At 42.1% G+C, this 17965-nt stretch overlaps 1 protein-coding gene across 4 annotated transcripts in view; it reads left to right on the top strand.

Annotated features, from left to right (window-relative positions):
- Nucleotides 1-17239, top strand: part of LOC106581830 (myosin light chain kinase, smooth muscle) — an 88943-nt gene extending 71704 nt beyond the window's left edge. For 2 of the 4 annotated variants that reach the window (XM_014164223.3, XM_014164224.3), the window contains 15 exons: nucleotides 1184-1237; nucleotides 1622-1669; nucleotides 2170-2297; nucleotides 2572-2728; nucleotides 4211-4516; nucleotides 4676-4702; nucleotides 4888-4972; nucleotides 5287-5490; nucleotides 5977-6194; nucleotides 6463-6586; nucleotides 10965-11117; nucleotides 11565-11688; nucleotides 12585-12675; nucleotides 12974-13102; nucleotides 15521-17239. In XM_014164223.3, coding sequence (XP_014019698.3) covers nucleotides 1184-1237; nucleotides 1622-1669; nucleotides 2170-2297; nucleotides 2572-2728; nucleotides 4211-4516; nucleotides 4676-4702; nucleotides 4888-4972; nucleotides 5287-5490; nucleotides 5977-6194; nucleotides 6463-6586; nucleotides 10965-11117; nucleotides 11565-11688; nucleotides 12585-12675; nucleotides 12974-13102; nucleotides 15521-15759 — 2087 coding nt within the window. In that variant the 3' untranslated portion in view covers nucleotides 15760-17239. The remainder of the gene's footprint in view (nucleotides 1-1183; nucleotides 1238-1621; nucleotides 1670-2169; nucleotides 2298-2571; nucleotides 2729-4210; nucleotides 4517-4675; nucleotides 4703-4887; nucleotides 4973-5286; nucleotides 5491-5976; nucleotides 6195-6462; nucleotides 6587-10964; nucleotides 11118-11564; nucleotides 11689-12584; nucleotides 12676-12973; nucleotides 13103-15520) is intronic. The other 2 variants (XM_014164225.3, XM_014164226.3) reach the window with 2 other exon arrangements.
- The last annotated feature ends 726 nt before the right edge of the window (nucleotides 17240-17965 follow it).

Consider the following 17965-nt stretch of genomic DNA (forward strand, 5'->3'; position numbering starts at 1 on the left):
TAGTTTATTTAGAATTCAAAACTAAACTGACGCATGTCAGAACTTTACAACCGGACCAGTTAAGTATTTGTTGTTCTTTTAAAGGGAAAATCTATCTTTTTGGATTTTATTTTTCATTAGTCCGCTGTTGATACAGTCCCGACATATTTTGCATGTCAGCAGTCAAGTCTTCAAGATTTTGGACTTTCAACATGCAAAGTGTCACCGGCCCCATCACGTTATCATGATGCAAAATGCATTTGCGTCATGATGTGGCCGGTGACACATTGCTTCTTGAAAGTTCAATATCTTGAAGGTTTGACTGCTGACATGCAAAACATTTCGGAAAAAAATTACCAAAAGAGTGGATTTCCCCTTTTTAAGTTCTCTACATGTTTTGGAAACTTCATGAACACAAGCTTTAAAAGAGTACGCTATTTCCCACATTAAGACCTTACACAGCCATTCAGTGTAACAACAATTTTAGTGTGTTTAAAACCCTGTTCTCTTTGTTTGGTTGTCATTTTCTGTATTTGACGCTGCAAAAAAATGATTTGTACTGTATTCGCAAATGGAAACGGCAATGGTAGATGTTACTTGCGCAATTAAACTTTTTATCAACTTCATGTTTTGTTTCAGTACTCTGGGCAAAAATAGTTGTTGTAAAAAGGATATTATTCTTTCCAGAGAGGAGGATCTCATGCAGAGAAGAGGGAAGTAAAGACATTGTGAGCTTAAGCTCTAATTCATCAAGGTTAATATTCCATGTTGCTCCTCACTATCTCCATTAGTTCGTTTTTACTGTCACATTAATTCTTGACGGCAATCAAATGTAATATATATATTGTGCCAAGAGCTATTTCCTGAAGACTTTGGTACTATTTTTTTGTATGACCAAAAAAGGCAAATACCAAAGGACAAAGGCAGCACTTTCTTCCAGGACATCCACAAGAGAATAGCTCCCTCTCCCAAGTTCACTTATCAGACAGTTTATTCTACCTTCCCATATACTGTCCTGGGAAGAACTAACATTTTCTATGAAGTTCATAATGCCTTATAATGCGCTAGTTATGGCAGACTATAAGCCTAAGTCTTCAGAACTCACAAGTGGTTAGGAAACCAAAACATTTTTATAGATAATGTACTATAAAGGCAAATGCTTTAAACAAGGATTCTGAATGTACAAATGTGTTATTTCCCACAGTATGTGCTCCGTCAGAGGCTAGCCAACAAACTGGACTGGTGTTTCAAACTTGTGGTAAATGAGCTGTACGATCTTCATCTATGCTTTGATCAATAAGTCTTGTCAATGGTAACAACTGGATTCCAGCTATATTGGTGCAGGAACACAGTGATTATGTGGGGTAAAGGACAGGAACTTTAACTTTTGATTTACTAATGCTTGCTGCTGTTGTAGCTCACAATGTAATCAATTGCAATGACATTAATTTATGCGAATCCTACACTCACCATTTTTAGATTCTGTCTGGGTTCAGATCAATATACTGATTTTACTTGAATAACTGCGTTGAAGATTCACAAATGGGAATCATTTGTATCAAATCTCATTGGATCCATTATCGACTGCATTGCCAGAACTGCGTCCTTCCCAATTTGTAATAATTTATCGTCTCTTTTCCAGGTGAGGCAAGGATAAAGAAACCGAATACAAAGACTCCTCTCAAACAGGGTAAGAAAGACTTCCTCATACATGCAAAAATGTACCCATGTACCAAGCTTCTCAGAGTAGGAGTGCTGAAGTAGGATCAGCTCCCCCTGTCCAAAAAGACAAAACGGATCCTAAATCAGCTCTTCTACTCTGGAGCACTTGATACATAGGGCCCCTGTACTAAAACTCTCTGGCCTAATAGAGAACGACCCAAATGTCAACAAGCAGGATAGATGATCCCCTAGCCTGTGCTCCAGCCCAGCGCTCTCATTCAGGTTAGAGGGCCTCAGCTGCTCTGTGAGAGCTGCTCCCTGCTCTGTCTGAGGGTGCCTGTAATAGCAATCGGAGATTCCCCCTGCCAACCCATCTCAGCCCCCAGATTATTGCACAAACAGTGGACGGGGGGGAGCCAGATGAGTACTGAACGCTGGTTTACCTGGAGGTTTGTTCTGATGATGGATAGAGATGTTTCTGGCTGAAGTGTGTGTGTGTGTGTGTGTGTGTGTGTGTGTGTCATCCAGCTATACCTCCTCAGATTGTTCAGTTCCCAGACGACATGAAGATCCTGGCAGGAGAGAAGGTGGAAATTCTCTGTAAGTTTGGAGGAGCTCCACCAATCAAATGCACCTGGCTCAAGTTCCGCAAACCAGTAAGGACAAGTCTGTACCAGTCCACCCCTTTATGTATTGATTATATATTGACTCTATTGCTCTGCCCTGTCTATGATCAAGTCCAACCATCACCTGAAATGAACAACCATGTCCAGTTTCTAATTATTTATATATAGAAAACAATTAGAAATTGGACATGGTTGTTCATATATATATATATATATATATAATAACACTATAGTAACTCTAACTGTTTTAGCGAACGTTTCCTTCTCTGTGATATGACTGACCTTATGGTGGTTTTGTCTGCAGATCCAAGAGGTCAAAGGTGATTTAACCATTGAAACCACTGAGTCCAACAGTAAACTGACCATCGCTGACAGCCAGCAGGAGCACTGTGGCTGCTACACCGTCGAGTTGCGAAACAACTACGGCGTGAGACAGGCTGCTCTCAACCTCACCGTTGTTGGTATGTTCCATTTATTCAAATCAGGCCGTATTGAATTTGGCCTCTAGGAGCTAGGCAGTGGCGCCATTTTTTTGCTCCATCATTGACATTCACGAGACAATTAAGAGTCTGAGAAATCTTTCCCTGTAAAATAATTTTTTGCTATAGCGCATGATTTAACTCGCTCTACTACCTATCATGTTCGTCTCTCGTAAAAAATGGCAGCCTTGTAGCTTTGGGGAATGTGGTTGGGGAAGGGAAAGGTACGCAGGCCGGGCCAGCTCGAGCTATCTAGATCCTAACACTAACAAGCCACTGCAGGGATCTCCAATGGCCTTTTAAGGCTGTGCTTTCTCTTCAGCTGTTGCTTTAATGAGGCCCTTTGCCACTTCTGTCAGAGTGGAGTGTATCCAGCCTGACTCAGGGAAAATACACAGCGGCCTGGGAGACGAGTTATTGAGCTGCTCCACATAAAAGCAAACGTTTATGTGCCCAGAGAACTGTTAATAGAGTACAGAGACGCAGCACTTGATACACACTGGTAAAAGCAGCCCCCTACTTAGATGCTTGTTAATGTATATGATCCTCGCGTTACTTTTACAACCTTCGACTGCATCTATGGTGTATAGAGGTTTTAGTATTGAATTGTTTCATATCATTTGTTTCGTTGACTCCTCTCCTATTGCAAGCCTGTTGGTGTCAAGCTGTGTTCTTTTGAGGTGGATTCGTTTGGTGTTTTACAATGGAACACTGGTGATTAAGTGGGGGGTATGCTTGTAACAGCTTGTGTAACATGCCTCCCACCCCTTCAACAAAGCGCACTGTAGCTAGCAGACAGTCTGGGGCATATCGTCTGACATTGGCTGTACGTAAAACTGATCCAGACTTCTTGTGTGGATCCTCCCTTCCTCACTGCTCATCTGCTCTCACGTATAGTCTCCTGTACTGTGCCTTTAATGGACAGCCTGCCATGGACTGGATATGCTGAAACTGTTGATGAATGGTTGTTAGCGGTTCAGAAGGTAGGGGGTAGCCACTATAGCCAGACACCTCTTTTCATTACCAACACAGCTGTGCTTTTATGTATGGTGACTACTGAGTATTAACATTTTGTGAATGGAAGGTTTGTTTGTCCTTCCTGGAACTGTTATGGTTTGATCTCCCCCTCAGGTGGTTCATCTTGCGCAACACATTTATCAGATCCTGGGACTGGGAGTCTAATCTGTCCAAATCTTCACGAGTCGACTAACTCAACTCGCGCCTGTGCAGCGGCCGAAAAGTGGGGGTCTAGGCTTTGTCCCAAATTGAACCCTATTCTCTATATAGTGCACTACTTTTGACCAGGGCCCATAGGTATCTGGTCAAAGGTAGCATACTATATAGGGACTGGGTTACATTTGGGACAAAGCCTAGAGCATGTTTCACATCAATGTAACCCAGACCAGTGTTCAGAACTCAGCGTTGACCTCTTGAGTGGCTCTGTGTGACCTCTGTGTGTTCCAGACAAACCTGATCCTCCTGCCCGTGTTCCAGCCGCCTCAGACATCCGCCGCTCCACCCTCACGCTGTCATGGTACGGCCCCACCTACGACGGGGGCAGCGCGGTCCAGTCTTACAACCTAGAGATATGGAATTCTGTGGACAACGAGTGGAAGGATCTGGTCTCCTGCAACAGCACCTTCTATAATGTTAACAATCTGCTGGGTCAACGCCAGTACAAGTTCAGGGTGCGGGCCGTCAATATCTACGGTATCGGCGAGCCCAGTGCAGAGTCTGAGCCTGTCACAATGCTAGAGGAGGATGTAGAGGGTAAGTGGGGGTCTTCGGTGTACCGCCACTCATTGGTTACAGTTATCACTCATTGTTAACAAGCTGTTTTCTTTGACATTGTCGGACATTGATTCATACTAATGATTATTAATTCATACCAATGACTAACGACACATTTTTTATAATTTTATCGAACAGAAAAGGAGGAGGTTGAGGATGATGAAGGTATGTCTAATCCAATCCAATAATCCATGTTTCGACAATTGTTTCCTTAAAAAAATTTAAATGGGTAACACCTATGTAAAATGCTTTATTACGTCCTTTATAATGTCTTACAATGTGCTTATGTGTTATGACTGACTAAGCATATATACTGTCATAACTCAAAAGTGTCATGTTCCTATTTTCAGACAAAGAGCCAGACTACAGAGATGTGACCGTTAGAACAGATGTTAAAGTCAAGGATCTGTATGATGTGGAAGAGCGCCTCGGAACGTGAGTACCCACCTATAAACATGTTGGTCAGCAAAGCATTGATTTAATTGTGCTCCTCAGGCTCAGTCAGTAGAGTGTTGCACTTGTAACACTTGAGTCGTGGGTTCGATTTCCGCTCCGGGTCCCCATATGAACAAAGTATGCCCTACTACTGTACGTCACCTTGGATAAAAGCTTCTGCTAAATGGCATATATTTCAAGCAAAGCATTTATCTACATTGACACTTGTCCGCAATAGCCCTATTGTACATGCCTCTCATCCATGATGTTCTCTATCAGATTCCTCAAAAACATTTTTGGCTTTTATGTTGTAGGGGGAAATTCGGACAAGTATTTAAACTTTTGGAGAAGGCAACGAAAAAGCATTGGGCTGGAAAGTTTATCAAAGCCTACTCTGCGAAAGAGAAAGATAATGTGAGACAAGAGATTGCTATAATGAACTCCCTCCATCACCCCAAACTTGTCCAGTGCATTGATGCCTTCGAAGGCAAGTCGGACATCGTCATGGTTTTGGAAATGTGAGTATATTTCACTTTTATACCTTACAAATAATATTAATTTCAGTTACCCTATGGGCCCTGGTCAAAATTAGTGCACTATATAAAGAATAGGTGCCCTTTGGGATGCATTGGCCTATTTACAGTAGTTTGGCTAGAAATTGTATTTAGTAGACAACAAACTAATGACACTCGTGTGTACATTTTTTTTTATCTGAATTTGAAAGTGATATAATCTTTATTTTGGGGAATTTCAAAGGAATTTGTTTTCCATTTCCAACATTTCCGTCTGATTTATTTTTACCAGCCAGAACCATCGGCTTTTTTATTTTAGACATGTAAACACATTAGACTGAACCATTTCCCCTTTTCTTTTTATAGTATTGTCAAACAGTTGACTGACACAAGAACACGACTCACATTGTGGTATCCAGTGAATGATTTTCATATTTGGCTGTGATTATCTATATTGCAGGATCTCAACCATCTTTCTCTCTCCCCCTGCAGGATCTCTGGTGGGGAACTGTTTGAGCGTATCATCGATGAAGACTTTGAGCTGACAGAGAGAGAGGTCATCAAGTACATGCTGCAAATCGTGGACGGGGTCCATTACATCCACAAGCAGGGCATAGTCCATCTGGACCTGAAGCCTGAGAATATCATGTGTGTCAACAAGACTGGGAGCACCATCAAACTCATCGACTTTGGCCTCGCACGCAGACTAGGTAACCAGGCCTCATGTGCAGAAGATATTTTCAGGATTAAAGTTGCAAAATTCTGGTAATTCTCCCTGATATCCTGGTTAGATGATTCCCAGATATCCTGCTCATTCCCTCCTGATTCCAGAAATATTCCAACTGTGATTTCTGGGAAAACTTGGGAATTTTGGTCAAGTTACAGGAATTCAGAATCATGACGTTTCTTTTCAATAACTTCCTATGCTAAACTTGAACATTTTCATTCTTGAAACCTTCTTCCCTTGTGTGCCTTTAGAAAACTCTGGAACATTGAAAGTTCTTTTTGGAACCCCTGAGTTTGTGGCCCCAGAAGTGATCAACTATGAAGCAATCAGTTACCCAACAGACATGTGGAGTATAGGAGTCATCTGCTACATCCTGTGAGTGTCAAGCAAGTTATAATGACCCTTTATAACCACTATAAGTACCCTTATAACTATTCTTATTTGTAATGTTTGTGGTAAGCTTCTATGGTAACACTTTATTTGGATAGTCCCAAATGGATGGTTTGTAGATTGTTCAACTAATTGTCAGCAACATTTCAACTAAATATCTACTTGCCCTAGCCTTAAAAGACAACATTTGGGTTGTTATTGTGAAGTATTTACTGATGTCCTACACAGTTTGTGTAATTTTATGATTTCATGTCTGTTTAGTGATGAGCAAAACCAGAAATTGCTTCTCTGACGTTTTCCAGTAGGATCCCTGAGATGACTAAGACAATACATTTTGGACAGTCAATTATTACTGATCGATATGTTGCTCTGGTTGTCTAACATTTTGTAAATATTTTAAAGAGGCTCAGAAACCAATAGAAATAGATTTATAGTTGGCTTACTCCAATATTTGTCTGTTCTGTTCAACTTTAATGATTCCATTCGGCAAAACCACTACCACCACCAACCGAAGTTGCTGCTCCTGCCGCCATTGTGCCCTTTCCAAATAGCCTATATACTTTCGTATTGAATTACTTGTAAACTTCATACTTTTATTCATTCCAATAGGCCTCCAGTGTTGTTGGAAGGTTGCTTGGACAGTCGCTGAGGCTGTATTTGTCTTATTGTTGAAAACACTATTTCAGATGCAGCAGGTTTAGTTAGTTAGCTAGCTAGCATTGATAATGTTGGCACCAAAGACACAGGCTGAGACTAGGATTCCTTAATGATTTGCCTATACATTTCAGAGTAAACATTGTGTTCTTCTAACAGGCCTACATGTTTGGACTGTTTAAGACAGTTGCTAAGATGAAACTCTGCTGTTATTGTTGCAAACACTATTATTTTGGATGTAGCAGTCGGGCTAGCTAGCATGCCATCTAGATGCAGTAACTCTTATGGTTAGCGTAGCTAGTTAGCATCATTTTTTTTTTTGTGGATTGCAGTTGATTGGTAACAATAACATGAACATATATTCAGCATGATGTTCATCCAAGCATTATAATTTACAACCCAAAAGTAATGTGAAATACACTCAGAACTTATGGCTTAAGCAATATATTTAGACTAAGCCCTGTCTGGGCTTGATGACCAGCCAGCTAAGCTAACAGCAGGCGGAGCATTGCATCATGGGAGGCGAAATGTACCCTGGGAATCATAGTATGCTGTAGGGGAGTGCAATACAAAAGCTTCAAAATGACGAAAATGAGGAATTATGACTTAAAATTTTTATAAAACATCAATGTGTATCAAATCTAACAGTAGTGTATACACTCACTGGCCAGTTTATTAGGTACACCCGTCTAGTACCGAGTCGGACCCCCCTTTGCCTCCAGAACAGCCTGAATTATTTGGGGTGTTCTACAAGGTGTCGGTAATATTCCACAGTGATGTTGGTCCATGCTGACACGATGGCATCACGCAGTTTCTGCAGATTGGACGGTGGTTCATTCATGACGCGAACAGCCTGTTCCATCTCATCCCAACGATGCTCTATTCGGTTGAGGTCTGAGGACTGCGCAGGCCACACAAGTAAACTGAACTCGTGATGTTTTTTCACTCCTCAATTGTCCAGTGTTGGTGATTGTGTGCCCACTGGAACCACTTTGTTTTTAGTTGATAGGAGTGGAACCTGGTGTGGTCGTCTGATGCAATAGCCCATCCGTGACAAGGATCGGCGAGTTGTGCATTCCGAGATGCCGTTCTGCACACCACTGTTATACATTATTTGTCTGTTTGTGGCCTGCCTGTTAGCTTACACAATTCTTGCCATTCTCCTTTGACATCTCTCATCAACAAGCTGTTTTCGCCCACCGGACTGCCGTTGACTGTGTTTTTTGTTTGTTGCACCATTCAAATAAAATTGTATTGGTCACATACACATGGTTAGCAGATGTTATTGCAAGTGTAGCAAAATGCTTGTGCTTCTAGTTCTGACAGTGCAGCAATATCTAACAAGTAATCTAACAATTCCACAACAACTACCTAATGCACACAAATCTAAGGAATGGAATATGAAACATAAATAGGCTAGATGGTATAGAATACAGTATATACATATGAGATTAGTAATGCAAGATATGTAAACATTATTAAAGTGGCATTATTAAAGTGACTAGTGATCCATTTATTAAAGTGGCCAATGATTTCGAGCCTGTATGTAGGCAGCAGCCTCTGTGTTAGTGATGGCTATGTAACAGTCTGTTGGCCTTGAGGTTGGCCTTGAGATTGAAGCTGTTTTTCAGTCTCGGTCCCAGCTTTGATACACCTGTACTGACCTCACCTTCTGGATGGTAGCGGGGTGAACAGGCCGTGGCTCGGGTGGTTGTTGTCCTTGATCTTTTTGGCCTTCCTGTGACATCGGGTGCTGTAGGTGTCCTGGAGGGCAGGTAGTTTGCCCCCGGTGATGCGTTGTGCAGACCGCACCACCCTCTGGAGAGCCTTGCGGTTGTGGACGGTGCAGTTGCTGTACCAGGTGGTGATACAGCCCGACAGGATGCTCTCAATTGTGAGGGTTTTAGGTGCAAGACAAATTTCTTCAGCCTCCTGAGGTTGACAGCGCCGCCTTCACCACACTGTCTGTGTCGGTTGACCATTTCAGTTTGTCCGTGATGTGTATGCCGAGGAACTTAAAACTTTCCACCTTCTCCACTGCTGTCCCTTCGATGTGGATAGGGGGGGTGCTCCCTCTGCTGTTTCCTGAAGTCCACGATCATCTCCTTTTGTTGACGTTGAGTGAGAAGTTGTTTTCCAAACACCACACTCCAAGTGCCCCACCTCCTCCCTGTAGGCGGTCCCGTCATTGTTGGTAATCAAGCCTACTACTGTTGTGTCGTCTTCAAATTTGATGATTGAGTTGGAGACATGCATGGCCACGCAGTCATGGGTGAACAAGGGAGTACAGGAGGGGGCTGAGCACACACCCTTGTGGGGCCCCAGAATTGAGGATCAGTGAAGTGGAGATGTTGTTTCCTTCCTTTACCACCTGAGGGCGGCCCGTCAAAGTCCAGGACCCAATTGCGCAGGGTTGAGACCCAGGGCCTCCAGCTTAATGAAGAGCTTGGAGGGTACTATGGTGTTGAAGGCTGAGCTATAAGTCAATGAACAGCATTCTGACGTAGGTATTCCTCTTGTCCAGATGGGGTAGGGCAGTGTGGTGGCGATTTGCATCGTCTGTGGACCTATTGGGGCGGTATGCAAATTGATGTGGGTCTAGGGTGGCAGGTAAGGTGGAGGTGATATGATCCTTGACCAGTCTCTCAAAGCACTTCATGATGACAGAAGTGAGTGCTATGGGGCGGTAGTCATTTAGTTTAGTCATTCTCGGTAAGCCCTGGACACGTGTGCATGAAAAGCCCAAGAGGGCGGCTGTTTCTGATATATTGGATCCGGCGCGCCCGGCACCAACATAGTTTTGCCCGTTTTAACGTTCAGTCAAACAGTAACTGGATGCCTGTTTGCCTGCTTTATGTAGCAAGCCACGGGCACGCGACCCATTGTCTGTAGGAGCGATCCATTTTCGTGAACGGGCTGGTGTACTTAATAAAATGGCCTGTGAGTGTATACGAACAGCATACCTGGTTATAAAGTGGCAGAATTGTCCTTTAAACTTTATTCTAACCCTAACCAGCAAGCTGTTGCAGTAATAGTTGATAGTTTGAGCATCTGTGTATCATCTATAGGGGACTATGCAAATTAAGTATGGCTGTCTATTTTCTACAATGTGTCCAAAATCTCAAACCAGCCTTACCAGGTTTTTCTGGGCTTTCATGCTCTCTGCAACAGATACTTTCCACCAGCAGGCAGTGTATGGGCCTTTCCGTCCTCTATGCCTGTAAATGGATATAGAGGAAGAGCACAGCGATACTCTCCAGTGCCCCCAAACCTCTGAGGTCTCCTTGGTCCACAAAGATTTATTACACACTGCTTACATAAGTGTTACAAATGAGGCTCTCACCATATCTCCTCTGTTGCTTCACAGATTCCAGGCTGCGTCCCAAATGGTGCCCTATGTAGTGCACTGCTTTTGGCCAAGGCCCTACGGGAATAGGGTGCCATTTGGAGAATAAAAAGCTTTACTGATGTACCGTTATACACCTACAGTATGGGAAAACATCTGGGTGTGCCCAATGAGACAAGCAGCTTTGTTGAAATTTACAATAGTAATAATTTATACTAAAATTTGGCCTTTCATCATTTCAAAATAAGCAGGGTTTAGGGTGCCGCCAGGGTGTGGTGTACTTTGTGTATTTTTTGGTAGACATTGTTGTGCACTTTTTGTAGGTCAACCATCACTATCCTCTATCGCTTTCTCTCTCCCCAGCGTGAGTGGCCTGTCCCCGTTCATGGGGGACAACGACAACGAGACCCTGTCCAACGTGACCTCGGCCACCTGGGACTTTGAAGACGACGCCTTCGATGAGATCTCGGACCACGCCAAAGACTTCATCACCATGCTGCTGAAGAAAGATATGAAGTAAGCACGATGGTGCTGCTCTCTGAAACACAACATGATTAAAGACCGGATGCATCCCAAATGGCACCCTATTCCCTACATAGTGCACTACTTTACCATATTTTAGGGTGCCATTTGGGATGAAGCCCCAGTCCTGACATGATTTGAGTGTAAATGTTGTAGAATGGCTTTGATCAGCCTGCCAGATGTCTGTTTTGATTGTTGAGGTGTAAGATATACGTTATTTACAAATCAAACGGTAGCCTTTTGATTCAATGGTTCCTTCCCAAATGGCACCCTATTCCCTGGGTAGTAGACTACTTTTGACCAGGGCTCTGGTCAAAAGTAGTGCACTATATAGGGTGCCATTTGGGACTCGACCCAAATCACTTTCTGATGTGTTGGAATACAGTGAGAAGGAAGTCTTTACGCCTCTCGCTCAGTGCTCATGTGGTTCTCTGATCGTAGGGCCAGACTAACATGTGAACGCTGCTATGAACACCCATGGCTAAAACAAGACACTGGCAAAATGGAGGCCAAGAAGCTGTCCAAGGAAAGGATGAAGAAATACATCCTGAGAAGGAAATGGCAGGTAGGTGCAAGCAGAACAGATCGTGGGCTGTGTCCCATAGGGCTCTGGTCAAAAGTAGTCGACTACAGTATATAGGGAATAGGGTGTTATTTGGGATGCAGTCCATTTCTCATGTTACAGTGCAACATAACGGCCATCCTTCTTTAACTGTAGGGCTTTGCTCAACAGCATAAAATAGTTTAAATGAGAAACAACAAGACAACACTGCAGCATGGCACAGTATATGAATCATCCAAAACATGTGCGTTTGAGAATGTTATATAGAATTCTACTAGAGGAGAGGCTACAGAAATTGTTGACTTGCCTCATCAGGCAAACTCGATGAGCTTCCAAGTTGGTTAAGACAAGTGAATCTCACTAAGTCCCTGCAGTTTAACTCATTCTCTGAGTGCTCACACATGAGTAGATCGCTCATTTTACAACAAAGTCAACATGGAGGTCCATTAGTATTTCATGAGGTTGAAAAGTACAAACTGCAAGCATCATGTTGGAAAACTAGAGCACAAAACAGTAGAGACGGTGAAAGTGGAGCGATGTCCTTATTTTGTCCTTTGACCTGTATTTGGAACTGAATTTAGAAATCCTGAAGGCAACAATCTCAGGGATCAAGTTATCCAGCTTTGGTTGTAGTAGCAAGCATACTTTTAGGATCATAGGCTGGGTGTGTCTCAAATGGCACTACTATAGACCAGCTCAGTGCACTATAAAGGGAATAGGGTGCCATTTGGGACGCACTCCTTGTCTGTACTTCATGGACATTTCAAATTGATACAAACGAGACCATTTACTTATAAGATTGTAGTTCTAACATTTCTGGAGGATGTAATTGTCTTCTAGCCCAAGGACTGTTTGTACCTCTCAGACATGTAACGATTGCATCATTGATTTCATGGCAGAAAACGGGACATGCGGTGCGGGCCATAGGAAGACTGTCGTCCATGGCGATGTTGGCGGGCGTCAGTGCCAAGAAGGGCTCCCCTACCGAAGGTGGCATGGCAACAAAACATTTTTTTTTTACTCATGAATGTTCTAAACCTTTCTGTTGTACCCCTGAGCAAGGGATGGCACTCAGCTAGGGGTGTTTGTTTTATTAATGCCACTGAAAATATTTGCCCTCATTTCTTTGGAGCACTTTGGTTGGTACAGTAGCTGGTGCTACCAAGGGAGCTTCTGCTCCTATTCGAAGTCAAAGCAGCGCACTGCACCAGTTTTTGGTTAAGTTCAACTTGAGGCTAAAACAATCATTTTTTTTTAATGATTTATTTTTTTGTCCCATATTTTGCAGAGGACAACCAGTTCCTAGAGTTCCTGGAGTCTGAGGAGAAAACCCAGGTCAAGCCCACCTTCAGCTCCATGATAAAGGATGTTGAGGTGGTGGAGGGGAGTGCAGCCAGATTTGACTGCAAGATTGAGGGTAATGTCTCACAAACTGCTCATTTACATATACATGCAACATGGGCTCCTAATTTACATATACATGCATCACAAGTGCTGTATCCATTCATCTGCCATGAAGTACATAAACCAAACAGAAGGAAGGCAAATATGGTTTTATGAGGCAGCACACAGTGTAAACTTTGCTCTCGATGGTTATCCATAGATGTCACCTGTTCGATCCCATTCATATTTCTAATACTACCTACATCCTATGAATACCCATTGAGACACACAGCCTGCATCCCAATGTGGCACATGATTCCCAATATGCTGTTCATCCTATAAGAATGCTGCTCATTGACTACATCTCAGCCTTCAACACCATAGTGCCCTCCAAGCTCCTCACTAAGCTCAGGGCCCTGTGTCTTAACCCCTCCCTGTACAACTGGATCCTAGACTTCCTGACGGGCCAACCCCAGGGGGTGAAGGTAGGCAACAACACCTCCGCCACACTGATCCTCAACACGGGAACCACAAGGGTGCGTGCTCAGCCCCCCTCCTGTGTATTCCCTGTTCTCCAACGCGATCATCAAGATTGCTGACGACACAACAGAGGTAGGGAGGAGGTGAGAGTGGTGGCAGGAAAATAACCTTTCCCTCAATGTCAACAAAACGAGCTGAACACGGACTACAGGAGATGGCAGAGAGAGCACATCCCCAAACACATCGACAGGCTGCAGTGGAGAGGGTCAAAAGCTTCAAGTTCACGAAACCAATTTTTACCATGGCAGTAGCAAATTGAGTTAGAAAATCATGCTAAATCTGCAACAATCAACTATCATGTTGAAGATGCCTAGTTTATAGCACAGTATCTTATTTTAAATACATTTTAAATTTTAGCTGGAATTTAACATTTCATCCCAAATTCTCATTACTGAAAAGTGTCCGGATTAAATTATTGGGTTTGTTGTTTGAATTTTTTTTTGAAATGTTTGTTCTTCAAACTTATTTGAATAAAACACATTATGTTGTTGTAGTATGTCCATAAATCATAATAATTTTATAGTAGTTGAAGTTAAACTATAATATTTCTTACATAAAAACAGTGTCTGTGGACATGTTTCTCATTACCGTAACACTTTCAAGTTCCTGTAAAAAAAGTATAGTTTTAATAGTTTTATTCACGTATGATGCATCATCTAGTGAAGTAGTCCTTAGAGGAGCACAAGTTAATATCTTCACTTATATGCCTTCAGAATGAGGATCTTATTCTGAAGGCATATTTCGGTAATGATAAGCTAATTCTAATGTGTAGTCAGTGGGGTGTGCTAGGCTGGTAACTTTAATTTACTAGGACCAATGTTTACACATAGTATAGATTTTTTGGGGGTCAAACATCAATTATTTGATTAAGTAGGGGTTGTCAAGAGATATGGTTGCATGAACCCCATTTTGTTTTACTTACAGCCACAATCTGCAGTTTGTGTTTCAGCAAAAAGCAACCCCACCACTTAAAGGAGAATATCCCCCATTTTGATGTGTTTGTGTGTGATTTTAGTATTCAAGTTATTTGGGATCAACAAATCAGTTACTGAGTCTCTAATGGAGCTCAGGACAGTTTTATTTATTTATTTTTTATGGCAAACTGTGCACACTCATTACCAAAACATACATTCTCATCTCAGAAACCTGCTTATCATTACCGTAATGCACCAATATTTAGTTAATGGTAGGAAAAATAACTAAGACAAAATTACTAAAGTATAAATCTAATAGTGTGCCTTTATCCAAATGTGTACATAAAAATAACATGTATACACAAGTAATTATGACAAACAAGATTCAGAAGGTTACGTTGCGGTAATGAGAAATTACAATGTATTTACTTTTTTTAAATTCAATGTTATGTTTAGCTCAGGCCTTTTCATTAGGTGATCAATGTTAAAAAAAATATATATATATACCTTTTTGGACTTTTTTGCGTTGGTAGTTGTGGAAATCGTGGTAAAATGCATAATATCAGATCAATGAACTTAACAATAATTCTAAAATGGCAAGTGCACCGCCCGCAACCGCAGGGCTTTGCAGAGAGTAGTGCAGTCAGCCAAACGCATCATCGGCGGCACACTACCTGCCCTGCAGGACATCTACAGCACCCGTCAAGGGTAGGCCAAGAAGATCATCAAGGACCTTAGCCACCCGAGCCATTGCCTGTTCACCCTGCTACCATCTAGAAGGTGGAAACCATACAAGTGCATTGAAGCTGTTCATCAATCTCCGGCCATCAGACAGTTAAACAGTAACCACTAGCCGGCTTCCACCCAGTACCCTGTTCTGAACCTTAGACACTGTCACTAGCCGGCTACCATACGCTAAACGGTGTACACGACCAATGAGGTGCCATTTTGAGGCACAACCAAAATAATAAAGTTGGTCTGTATTTTGTGGTTCCCAGGCTACCCTGATCCAGAGGTGGTGTGGTACAAAGACGAACAGCCCATCAAAGAGACGCGCCACTACCAGATTGATTACGATGAGGAGGGCAACTGCAGCCTGGTGATCTCTGAAGTGAATGGCGACGACGATGCCAAATACACCGTCAAGGCTGTCAACAGTCTGGGCGAGGCCACGTGCACAGCCGAACTCCTGGTGGAGGTGATGGCGGGGGAGGAGGAGGAGGAGGAAGAGGAATGAGTGGTACAACCAGTACAAAACGAACCGATATCCCCTGTTTTTAGCTTTTGCTATCTTTTTAACAGCTGTGTTGGTAATACTCTCCCCTTCTACGACACACTCCGAAATGGGGGGGAGGGGGAATGGGCTTCATTACCTTTTTGCTATGATTATGCACTTTCCTACTTATCAGTTATAGTAGATATCAGATGTTGATATTTATAACATTACCTTGACATTAACCGCATTCCAGCTGTTTGTGTGTGATCCATTTATTTGATTTGCTCAATTTACAGTATCTACGGTTTTCTCCCATCAACCAAACAAACCCGAAGTCAGTGGTGTGTTTGTGGGTTGTTCCACCAATTCGGTGCCTTTTGAGAAGTGTAACTTGGTCAACATTATTTTATTTTATTTCACCAACTTTTAACTTTGTCATAGAGTGCACATGTTCAACTTAATAACAAACACATTTGTTTAAGTGTGTAAGTGCCAAATAATGTAACACGGTTGACAATTTCCTCTTATATCAGCCATGAATCCCCTAGTGACGGGGGAATGGAAGATTGTGTGCAACAGGGTGTGGCAATTGAATGCAAGCTTCACAAAAACATGTTTAATTGTTAAAACATCTCTAGCCTGTCTATCTATGCGTGACAGAGTTGATGTGTTATGGCTAACCCGCTCAGTTTTCCACCACCAGATTAGAAACCAGCTCCCCTGCTTTTTTTACACTATGATTCGATTGTTAGATGTTGAATGTTTCTTTTGAAAAGATTATTTAAACATTTATAGTTTCACCATTATTTAAACGAGTTCAGTTCACGTAGCAAGGTTGACCTTAAAATGAGGGACAGACGTAAATGAATCACTAATCACATTAAATAAATGATCTTCACAAAAAGCAACAAAATAACTAGGGCTTTACAATGATGGTGAAATGTTGGGGTTAAGTGGTGTTCAAATGTTCCTAGAAGTCAGAGGGTGCACATCATGGTACATGTCAAAATGCAGAATTTAGCCACTTTAGCAAGTCATTATTTATATAAACAAATCCGTGATTGAATTGTCCATGTGGTCTGTTAAAGGGCACTTCATTTAATATAACACAAGGGTCAATTCAATATTGGTGACCAATTTCTACTTATATAAAAAGGCACTACTTTTGTGGAATGACCCTTGTGTTTTATCAGCATTATGGTATTTGCAATTACCTGGGCTTTTAGAATGTTTTTTTTTAAATTATTTAAGCACAGTCTTGTTATCATATTTGAGCATCAGTTTTGTGATCTTCCTTGCAAGCACGTGTCCCCACCATATTACACATTTGCAATACTAAACAGACCAGTGAATTATCACACACAGATTTTTATTTTGTATTTGATGTGTGTAGATTATATTTCTTCAATTTTTATAAATGTATCAGTATGAGAGATTACATGTAATGAGAACACTACAAGTGTAGTTGCTCACGGTTACAAAATAAATTATCACAAAATCATGCTGGTTGTATTTTGTGATTGGGTTGAGTTTCCTATAGTGTTAGAAGCATGGGGAAATAATGTCTAGATTGTATTTCTTTTTTAACTGACAAACAAACAGTAGAACATGTTTTTAGCATGACCGGGATTGCTCAATAAATTGACTTTCTATAACTTCCTTAACTGAGAGACTAATATGTGCACTATAAATACTAGAACTGCACAACTATGAAACTTGGCTCCTGATACTCTCACCTCTGGGATAAAGCTATTCTCAAAACGATAAGCCAGTCATCTAAAACCATAATTGACGGCTCTACACTCAGGTGCTCCTGCCAAAAGTCTTTGAGGAGCTCAAACCCCTGGATAACCTCTGACACCTCTGGTTCTAGACTGAGACCAACGTCCTTCACTAGGCCCAGGGTCACAAGGAACAAGCTCCATTATGTAGGCAATAATGAGACTTGGAGCAACCACCACCAGGGACAAGTGAACATCAACAGCAACTTCAAAAAACTCACCAGGAACACCGTCCACATTCCCTAACGCCTCTTCCTCCAGCCCTGAGCACTCGCTGGAGGGGAACTGTTAGCCATTGCCGCCTCACTCTGACTTTGAGAACAATCTCTACCTTCTCCAGAGCATTAGTGTTCCTTGAGTATTATCAATGGGGAAACACTAACTGTATTCTCCTCACCTCCGTATGGTCATTTTCACGATTTCATAAATTAATAGAATGCAACAAC

The sequence above is a fragment of the Salmo salar genome, chromosome 21, assembly GCF_965601325.2.
Source record: "Salmo salar chromosome 21, fSalSal1, whole genome shotgun sequence".
NCBI lineage: Eukaryota > Metazoa > Chordata > Actinopteri > Salmoniformes > Salmonidae > Salmo > Salmo salar.